We start from the raw sequence: 10,996 nt of genomic DNA, 5'->3' as shown, positions 1-10,996 counted from the left end.
GAAGATGAGAGATGAGAGAGACCATGTAAAAAGCACACTTAATTTCCTGCTGACACGGAAGTTTATTTTGAAAAGAAACTCTGCATGTAACAGGTGGAAACTGAGCCCCCGTCCCTGACTCGTCCACATCTGAAGCTAGAGGGGAACGTAGAACAGAGCGTTTGGATTTCACCAGTTGGGAGTGACAACGTGTTCACTGCTGGTGGACTGGACTCTCTTCACTGGTTACCAGCAAAGTACTGGATCCAGTTTGAAGAGGATTTTATTTGTTGTTAAAGCACTGTTCTACCTCTGAACTGTGAGATCTGCTGACCAATCACTGCTCTTCATTCTACACTCCAGTTCAAATCCTTAAAGTCTCTAAACTGTGGAACAGTTTCTCACTATTAGAAATGTTTCTTTCTTTACCTCTCTCTCTTTTCTTCAGCCTTTGAATAGTCATCATGAATACATCACCGCTCCCTCTGTTTCTTTCTTTTTATGTTTTCTTATCTTTGCAGTGCTGCTATTTTTGAATTATTCATTACATGCTTTTATTATAATAACTCATATCCTCATTATTATTTCTTTGTTTTCAATTGATTGAAATAATCAATCAAATAATTTAATTTGTTGAAAGAGAGAGTGTGTGTGTGTGTGTGTGTGTGTGTGTGTGTGTGTGTGTGTGTGTGTGTGTGTGTGTGTGTGTGTGTGTGTGTGTGTGTGTCACATACTACAGATCTTTCAGCAGGGGAAGGACCAAACTCAGACCAGGCAGCTCAATTCAAAGAAAATACTTCAATAAAGAAAAGTGCTGACAAGTCAGGAGTCCAAACAAACAGACAGGAAACAAAAGTCCAAAGAGAAACAAAAGATGAAAGAAGAAGTGAGAACCAACAGAAGAGAAACTAATGAGACAATAAGACACAGGTGTGCAGACATGAGGGCAGCTGGAAGCTGATTGGTGGAAGAAACAAAGAGAACAGAGCAAAGCTGATGAGACCAATCAGACACAGGTGGTCCACAGAAAAACACAAAGACAGGAAGTCAAACTACCACAGGAAGTAGGGAACTTCAAAATAAAACAGTCAACAGACTCAAAGCCTCAAACTTCCGACACAAAATCCTCCTTCTGACTCAGTCAGCAGGTAATAAACAGCAGAAGAAGTTAACGTCTCTGATGATTTTAACGCAGCTCCACTCACTGAATACATAATAAATGTACTTTTATAATGATGTATGTGACAAATAAAGATTAATTTGAGTTAATACCATTTCGTTCTTTCTAAATAAAAAAAAGGCCCAGCAGAGGATGTACTTCCTGCTCCAGCTCAGGAAGTACAACTTGCCTCAGGAGCTGCTGATCCAGTTCTACTTTGTAATAATCCAGTTTGTTCTCTGCACGTCCATCACTGTCTCCAAACAGGACAGGAACAGACTTCAGCCGACAGTCAGGACTGCAGAAAGAACCATTGGTGCCAGCCTTTCCTCCATTCAGGACTTCTACACCTCCAGAGTCAGGAAACAGGTAGAGAACATCAGTGCAGACCCTTCACACCCTGAACCTACCTGTTCAAACTTCTCCCCTTTGGTAGACGCTACAGAAAACCACAGTCACCAAAACCACCAGACACAAGATCAGTTTCTTTCCATTGATGAACACTGAACACCAGTCACATAGAGTCAATGACCCTAAACAGCCTCTGAACCTGTAGATTATATATTATATATCTATAGTATATAACACTGTGTAAAGACATATCTACACTGTGTATACATATATACACACTGTATATATAAATATATATATATACACACACATGTATACAGTGTATAGACATGCATATAGATATTCTGCATATAACCACCCCAACTCATGTCAGTTGATTTAAAAAAAATAACAACTTAATGTGTCTCAATTTATTTCCTTGTTTAATTTAATAAAAGATAAAAGTACATCAGATACAACTTTTATTTACTACATTTGTATGAGTTTCTAACACAGGTGGTCGCAGCAGGCTGAGGCCTAATGGGCTGGAGGATAGCTGACAGGGAGGCATGCTGGGAATACGGGGTGTTTAGAAAGTTTTAAACCCAGTCAGTTAAAGAACTTAAAGAACTCCCCAGTCATGGCATTGATGATGTCTCACTATGTGCCAACCTTCAGATCAGCCTCTTTAATCTCTTTACTAGGAGCTCTCCTCCACTCCCCATACAATCAGAGGAAGGAATAACTCAGTTCCTGTAGCTCCTCTTTAAATGATCCTTCTGCTGGGTCCATATTTGGGTTGGTTCGTACTGTCACGGTGGGGCAAAAAGAAAACTGGGGAAGAATCCAAATGTAAAAAGACACGGAAGGATGATAATCAGTGATTTTAATAATGAAATAGCCAAAGCAAAACTTACAAAGCAGGTTAATCCAAAAATGAGGAGTGCTGTTCACGTCTTTTAGGGTAGAGAGGTCCAGCCAGAGGAATTGCTGCCCCACCTGAGCAGCACACATGGTCCGGCCGCTGCAGACGGCCAGCGCCTGGGCCATTCGGTCTGGACCTCCACAATCTCCACCTCTGACAGCTCGGTCTTCTCCTGGGTGAAGTTGTCCACGAGCTGCACCGGCGTAACAATGGTCATACAAGCTAACTTTTAGCTAGGTCATGTTGCTCTGGTCAACAGGGGAGGATACAGACCCTGACTGAATCCTCCATCACGGGCAGACCCCTGTCCCATTCCAAGCCCTTAACGGTGGAGGAGGCAGCATACGCTGCTGCTGAAGGTTTGGCAATCAGAGGAGTAGAGCGCTCACGCTGAGCAAAGGAGAAGAGTAGCTGGTGAGAAGAAAAGTGACACCAGAGGGTGACAAAAACTCGCAGATGATCCAAAGACAAAGTGGTTGAATGTAAAAGGTATACGAGCCCTCTAACTACAAACCCAACTGGCCAAGACTCATAGTGGAGAAGAACAGTGAAGTTGTGGGGTTTGGACGCCATGAAATAGAACCACTGTTGAATGTCCTGGTGATTGTTTTGAAGCAGAATGATTGAATGAATTGAAATTGCGACATGCTGTTGTGTGTTTTAATATGAACAGTGTTGAGTGGAGAGTGCTGCAGTTACTCCCTCTGACCACTGGAGGAAAACTTTGGAGGGAGAATGAAGTGAAATTAAATGTTTACACGAAAACAAAGAAGAAAAAACAGTTGAGCAGAAAACAACAGATCAATTTAGCTCAGCGTGAAAAGCTGCAGATTATTTAGTCTTTTATCTGTTTGACGTCAGAGTAATGTGACACTATCTCTACTATATTAACGTAAATGAAAAGGTGTAAGGCTCCGCTGCCTAACCGATACCCCCCCCCTCCTCAGTGTGGGTAAGGTACCGGAAGACTGCTTGTTCTGTGACCTCTGACCTTGGTATCAAAAGTACCCCCACAATCTACACACAAGACTGGACTTTGGTTGGAATGTACAAAATTCAATCCAGTTTTATTTAGTTTATACAATAAAAATATTAAAAGTTACAAATACAGATGCAAAAAGTAAATATAATAAAATGTCAAAAACCTCAAAAGTTCAGATCACCAATCAGCCTCGTCAAAAAGACTCCAAACCAGAAGCCTGAAAAGAATCCTAAAAAAGCCAAGTCCTGATTCTTTGTTGTCTCCTCCTGTTTCTACCTTTTTACTTGGAGCATCTTTAACTTCCTGGTCCATATATGGTCGACAACTAAACATTAGTAAATCATTGGATGAAGCTGTTTACGTAGTCTTACAGTTCATGACAGACTTCTTTAAGTTAACTCTTATTTATAAGGTTCCTGTCTGGTCTTCCTGGTGGAACATCAGTCAGGATGTCTTCTAAACAGTTACCATGGTTACTCTATGCTGACTCTGACAAAGATCAGAGCAAAGTATGTTAAGGGACTAGTTACAGAGATCTAGAGACTAGTTGCAGAGATCTGTTTATCTGCTCTTTCACTTGAACATTGACTTAATCCCATAAATCCATAAAACAGTTACAGTCATTAGATTAAATTCTGATACTGGATTTCAATTTAGACTTTGATACTTCACTGATTTGAGAACCAAGAACCAATGTAGATATTTTTGAAAATTATCATTTAGATTTCTATGTTATCTGCAGTCAGAGAGTTTTTCTTCACATTTAATCCAACAGAAACAAATAGGAGCATCTGTGAGTGTGAAGAGGATCAGCTGAGGGTTTCATGTCAGAATAACATGAGCTGTGTGAAGTTTATTTATTTGTATTCTATATTTACTGTAAATGACATCATGTGTCTGTTTCACTGTCTGAAGCAGCAGACTGAACATTTTAAATAAAGTTGTTGATTCAAATGCTGACTGGAGCTGAAAACCCACCTCTTCAGGAAGTGCTACCCTGAGCCTTCCACTTAGCACTTATTGTATTCATACTAGCTTGTTGCACTTATTGTATTCGTATACACGAATGTCATGCTGTATCCATGGCAACGATTGAAGTCCTCGTGTTCACTCTGTAGACCCAGCAGTGCGACGGTTTTATTAACAGAGAGCACTTGAACACATCACAGAGTGACAGGAGGAGGGCTCAGTGTTCAGGTCCAGAGGGTGGAGCTTTATGTTTCTACCTCAGCTGCTGAGCTCCCCCTGGTGGTCAGTGAGGTTTACACTCAGTCAACAGACTTCATGTTCAGTTGGATTCATTCACACTCATTACTTTGTTAACATTGTTTTACAACAGCTTAAATAATTGACTCAGACTTCAAACATTGTTCAAGCAAACATTCATTAATTCATCTCTTCCAATGTTATGAGTTAATCTTTCTCCAATTAGCTTTTTCTCTTCTTTGAATCACTGTAAACTGAATATTTTTGGGTTTTGAACTGTTTCAAGATAACATCTTGAACTCTGAGTAATCATAATGGATCATTTTTGTTCTTTTTATACTTGTACATTAAAGTGTTAATCTACAATAATATAATAGTTTGTTGTAGATGTGCATCTCTGTGTCTGACATTAGCTTCCTGGTGCAGTGTGAACCTTGTTGATTAAACGTCATCAGTTCAAATCCCAGCTTTGATAGAAGATGCTATGTGTCACAGCTTCTTTATTCATAATCTTCACATTCACAGCACTCACACACATTTTTGTGAGAAAATATATTTCTAATAAAACGTTGCTGTATTGATCCTTTTCTTGTTGAGAGCTGCTAGTTTTTCCAACAGCTGCTGAGACTGAAGACTAAAAACTGAATTACCTTCCCTGCTGGTCTTCCTCTGTGTGCCAGGATCCATCAGAGACCAGAGTCCCCTGGACCTGAACCTGAACCCAGCTGTGTGTCTCCTGAGACTAACCAGTCACACAAACATGGCATTGATTTTAAAGGAGGAGAATTCTTTTCTGCAGAGTAAGTAGAAATTACATTTAAAATGTACCTGACAGCTTCCCAGTAGAACTGGTCTTCTACTGCTGATATTAAAGTACTCTGTAAAGAAAAGTGGACAGGTGATGATCCTGCTATTTGTCCTGCTTTCTGAAAAGTGACGAGAAGTGGTAAAACTAGAACTACATCAGTGATCAGTCATGAAGAGTGACCGGTCTAAAGGTTTTTCGATTAACTTCTTGTGTCTTTGGGAAGGGTCAGAGGAAGTGTCTTTGACATTTGGACTCCTAAAGGAAAACTAATAAACCTAATCTACAGCGAAGAAAAGTGTGGCCTGTTTCCCCAGAGGTCAAAAGGTCTAAAGCATTTCTTTTCCAAAGGTTCAGGTCTGAAGTGGACCCTGGTACCTTCTGGAACGTGACAGACCAACATGTCCTGAGTCAGAAAGATGTTTTTCACAATGATCATACTGAGCCCTCCTTTGTTTGCTTCATCAACTATTTCTAATAGTTCTTCTCATCACATCAAACATGTTCTTTAGTCAAACACAGAAAGATTTGTGGGGAAATATCTGTCCCCAGAATAAATCTGTAAATATAAAGTCTCTGTTGTTTTTTTCTGCTCCTCGATGCCTCGTCGTGATTCACACTGTTTATTTTTATGTTTCTTCACATCATTTCATATTTAGCCTCTTATTGCATGATCGCTGAGGTGGATATTGTTTGATATGAATTTCAATACACAGCAACATGTCGAACTGGTTCCGGTGTCCTCGTGACGGCCCCTCCCTTCCACATTAGTTTTACTTTGGGAGCTCGTGGTGTCGCAGCTTTCTTCTTCTCTGCTTCTCAAGGTTAGTAAGCGACTCTTTTCACTGATGGACTCTTGGAGGATTGTATGTTCTGTTTTATAAATTAGAACCCTGTAATTTAAGAGCCTATTATTTGAACTATTTGTACTATTCAGAGTACAATCAAATATAATATGAAGTACTTTTACTGTGTACTTCCTTTGTAATCTAATGTCAAAGTTCTTTCCAGAGACCAAGATTCAGCCTTTTTGTCTAAATTTTATGTGGGATAAAAAGCCTTTCTTCCATAAATAGTTTATGAACTTTTTATTTTTGGATATAGGACTTTATAGACTACATGCACCTATAATAGGAAGTACTTTTAGTGTGTACTTCTTGTGTAATCTGATGTTAGGAAGGAATCACATCATGAAACTTGAATGTTTCTGTTCCCTTTTTTGTTCCCTTCCTTAATCACGGGTGACCGTGGCTAAGTGGAGAGCAGGGCCGCCTTTCAATCAGAGGGTTGGCGGTTCAATCCCTGGCTCCTGCTCTCCTAGTCTCATGTCAATGTGTCCTTGAGCAAGACACTTAACCCCAAAATGTCTCCCGTAGTTGCTTCTACGGTGTGTAGATAGATACTGAATTGTAAGTCGCTTTGGATAAAAGCGTCTGCTAAATGACTGTAATGTAATAATATCTCCTACTGCCAAAAACCCACTGATGGAATGTAACTAAGTACATTCATTCAACTTCTGTGCTAAAGTACATTTTTGTGGTACTTTGGCTTATAATTTCTATTTTCTGGTAGTTTATATTTCTACTCCACCACATTTGTTCACTAAAGACAGTTTTTATAAAATGGTTACATTCCATCAGTGGATTTGTGGCAGTAAGAGATTGAGGAAGGGAAAAAAAAGGGAACAGAAACATTCAAGTCTCATGATGTGACTCATTCCTGTTGTTGTTCCCTCTGGAAGGGACTTTGACATTAGATTACACAAGAAGTACAAGTACTTCATATTATTGATGCATGTAGACTATAAAGTCCTATATCCAAAAATATAAAGTTCATAAACTATTTAGTATTGCTTGGAGGAATGTGCGGTAACTTTAGAGTGGACGATGATGTAATACTGTACATACGGAACTTTCCAAAAACATCAAGTATTTCTGTCACTTCTTCTTGTGAGACTGAGTTCAAAAGTCACTTTGGTTCCTTCCATCAGCTCCCACATCTGTTCCACTGCTTTACTGTAAACGTGAGATCAATCACACACTCTGAACACAGGGGAGGCTGGTTTGACCGCAGTGGTGGACTGAAATAAGGAAGCAAGGAAAAGAAGCAAGTGAAGTGTATTTCTTCATGTGGGCTTCATACGTCATGTCCAACGTTACTGAGGTCGGTTATCAGCGTCACCTGTTATATACAGCTTTCTGTTTGATATCCATTGGCCCTGATGATGTCAAAGAGACATGCCCCGCCCCCACCCATAGCTGGTCCAATAGCACACTGCTACCTAGGCAGGTGGGTCAAACATTTGGGTATTTGGTGACCATGATTATTTAAAAAGTTAAATTAATGGAAACGGTGAAATGAGTGGGTTCAATGTTACAGTTTCCCTTTGAGCCACCAGAGGGCGACACTTCTACTAACAGTCTCATTGAGAGGAGACGTAGGTGGTGACTCCATCAGAGAGAATCAGGACGTTGATGTCATGGATGAATGAGTGCTGATGTGCTGATCAATGATTGGACTGATGCTTTCAGCTCTGCTCTGTTTCCTCTACAGATGAAGGTACAAAGTCTCTGGGAGCTGATGTGGATGTGAATTCAGCAGCCGCTAACAAGGTCACATGACTGATTTTGGATTATTGGGCTAGCTGCTTCATGCTCTGACTGGATGTAGTAGACTTGGAAACAGAGGAACATTTCAAATGTTGAAGAGCTTTTCAAAGTCAGTCAAATAGAAGTGAAAAGTGATGTCATCCCCAAAGAAAGGCAAATAAAACATGAAATGTCTTCCTCTAGTCTTCAAACAAGCCAAAGACTAAAGAGCATTGTGAACGTCATTTCTTAGAGATGACTCTGCAGCTCAAAGTGACAACAACATGGAAACTGTCCCATGAGTTAGTATTGAGGTGAATGATAAATAATGTTGTGTTTGTGTGAAGGTGTGTACTCTGCTATGAATCAGTGTGAGGACAGAGAGGAGGGAGTCCCTCCCTCTAAAACCAGCCACACCAAAGCTCAGAGGTGAGATGACCATCTCTAACTGTCCATGACCCAAAGTCTTTGATTCGCTGACTCTGTTTCTAAATATGTGACCAGGATCCATCAGAACCCAGACTGTCCTGGACCTGGACCTGAACCTGGACCTGAACCCAGCTGTGTGTCCATGAAGAGTGACTGGTCAATGCCTCGTCGTATATTCTTCAAAGTTGGACGCCACTCTGTTGATCAAACGTGAGGATTTCAAACCGATAATGAAAACACAGTGGTGGTGATGATGATGATGATGATGATGATGAGGTCAGAAGGACACTTTTTTTTTGTTGAAGTTATACTTCACATAGAGTAGGTATTCTTTATGAGGCAATAAGTTGGGGACTTTAGTTTACACCATATATCAACAGACCATTTTTCTCTGTGCATGAGAAACAGTTTGGTCCGAATCTCTTGAATAATATAAAGTAATCTGTTCTGGAAAATGAATGACAGATCATTCATATTAAACAGAGATTTCAAACCCATAGTCCAGGGAGGGCCATGAATAATGTCCCAATAAAATATATTTTTAGTTAGTCTCTGATCAGACATCTTCACAAGTCTATTCCAAAGTCAAACTATTTGACTCTTATGTCTGATGTTTGAAGGTTCCCAACCCAAATCCCCCTAATGGCCAAAACTGAAGTTCTATGATACACAGTGTTACAACTTGTGTGGTCACAGAAACCCAAACACAAGAAGCATAGTCAGACACAGGACAGACACATGAATTATAGAATTGTGTACAAGTATGGAATCCCAGATTAACACAATATTTAACTTTGTTCAGTACAAATCCCAGTGCTCTTCCTGCTGACTGAGCTAGGACAGCTTCTGTAAATGTCATGTGACTGTTGAGAGTATGATAGCACTGTTGAACCAAAGTTAAAACAACCTGAAATTCTATCCAGTGATTTTTTGTCGAAAATATACTATTTGCGTTTTGTCTTGATTTACCACTATCCTCCATTTCCGTCACCACTCTGCAACAATGTTCAGCAAAATCTGCAGATCTTTTTCCTGTTCAGCAAGTAAAACTACATCATTCGCATATAATAATATGCCCACCGTCTGATCATCAACTTCGAAGCTCCCTATTAATCCAGTCAAAGGTCTTTTGGAAATCAATCAAACAAACAAATGTAGACCTATTTTCCTACTTGCTTGTATAATGGAAGTGACTACATATATATGATCAATACATGCTCTGGCTTTTCTAAATCCATTTTGCTCATCTACAAGATTGCATTCAGAAACATACTACTATTATTTACATCAACTTTCCTTTCAGATTTTATTACCTTATTTCTTTTAAAAAGGACATCATCAAACTCATTTCCCACCAAATCAACTCTTACAGACAACAAACTATAGATATTTCACAGCACACAACAAGCAGAAAATGTAGTACAGCGAATAAATAACACCATAAAAGCCATTTGAGACATGATTAAGATCAGGAAAATGCAATATCTAAAAAAACATCCAAAAAAGTAGTGCATCATATTCCCACACCCTTCCTGTATGCAAACTGCAAGGGATCTGGGAAGACTGAGAGCTTTCTCCTCCGGTGACCCAGTACAACCCTTTCAAAGCTTTTCATTATGTGTGACGTCAGGGCTACAGGTCTAAGGTTAGGAATGCTACGAGTCCTTACATTGTTTTTTGGGGGACTGGAACTAGACAAGATGTTTTCTACAGTCCTGGAGTTTTTGATGAAGACAGAGACAAAACCAAGATTAATTGAAGGACTGAGCACCGCTGGTCAGCACAGCCCTTCAGGGTGCTGGATGGACACCATTACAAAAAACTGGTTTACTTCATTTACATTAATCCCAGCATCCAGGAAACTGGGATTACTGGTCCCATGAACAGTAATATATTCCATACCGTTCCATAGGCCCCTTGTGTTACTATCGGACATCTGTCATTCAACCCTTTCCTTATATTTACGCTTACCCTGTTTGATTGGTGCTTTCAGGTCCTTTTGAGCAGTTTTAATCATAGCTTTGTCGCCGCTGAAGATTGCAGTTTTCTTCCTATTAATACCAGCTTTGACCTCCCTTGTCACCCATGGTTTATTATCAGGGAAGGTTTGTTTACAGGGAAAGACAGACTCCACACAGTAAATAATATAACAGGTGACTATATCAGAGATACTGTCCAGATCATTGTTGCTGGGAACGAAAAGGAGCATGTTTGAGTTATCAGCATATAAGAAAACTGAATTATTGACATCAATAGAATTATTAATGGCAGTAAAATTATTAATGATTTTTAATAATAACGGGGCACCACCCTGCGAACAGGGACAAATAACCAAACTATAAACTAAGTCTCATAATTAGTATTCACTCATAATGTCAATAGTCAAAGTTAATAGTACTATTACAAATTCAGAGTGAAAAATGAAGGTGTTGAGATACGAGCACAGAACACATATCCAGCTATTATCACAATACATGCACAAAGTAATCACAGACAGCAGCTCTTTAAAGTATAACAGAGTTTATTAAGTTCCACAACGTCTCTCGTGAGGCCACAAGATGGAGCCAGACTCGACAATAGAGATCTCTTATCT

General features: G+C 39.7%; 2 protein-coding genes across 2 annotated transcripts in view; both read left to right on the top strand.

Annotated features, from left to right (window-relative positions):
• The window catches only part of LOC137885337 (NLR family CARD domain-containing protein 3-like), a 105,937-nt gene that overhangs the window by 71,166 nt on the left and 23,775 nt on the right, over positions 1 to 10,996 (top strand). The gene's annotated exons all lie outside the window — the stretch shown is intronic.
• The window catches only part of LOC137878274 (uncharacterized), a 15,663-nt gene continuing 10,839 nt past the window's right edge, over positions 6,173 to 10,996 (top strand). The window contains exons 1-4 of the mRNA XM_068718509.1: positions 6,173 to 6,210; positions 7,377 to 7,998; positions 8,322 to 8,403; positions 8,479 to 8,613. Of these exons, the coding sequence (XP_068574610.1) occupies positions 8,336 to 8,403; positions 8,479 to 8,613 (203 nt within the window). The 5' untranslated portion in view covers positions 6,173 to 6,210; positions 7,377 to 7,998; positions 8,322 to 8,335. The remainder of the gene's footprint in view (positions 6,211 to 7,376; positions 7,999 to 8,321; positions 8,404 to 8,478; positions 8,614 to 10,996) is intronic.

This window comes from Cebidichthys violaceus, unplaced genomic scaffold (genome assembly GCF_023349555.1).
Source record: "Cebidichthys violaceus isolate CVI_PGR_0920_01 unplaced genomic scaffold, fCebVio1.0.p SCAF_10, whole genome shotgun sequence".
In the NCBI taxonomy this organism is placed as follows: domain Eukaryota; kingdom Metazoa; phylum Chordata; class Actinopteri; order Perciformes; family Stichaeidae; genus Cebidichthys; species Cebidichthys violaceus.
This window is presented reverse-complemented; position numbering and strand designations above follow the sequence as displayed.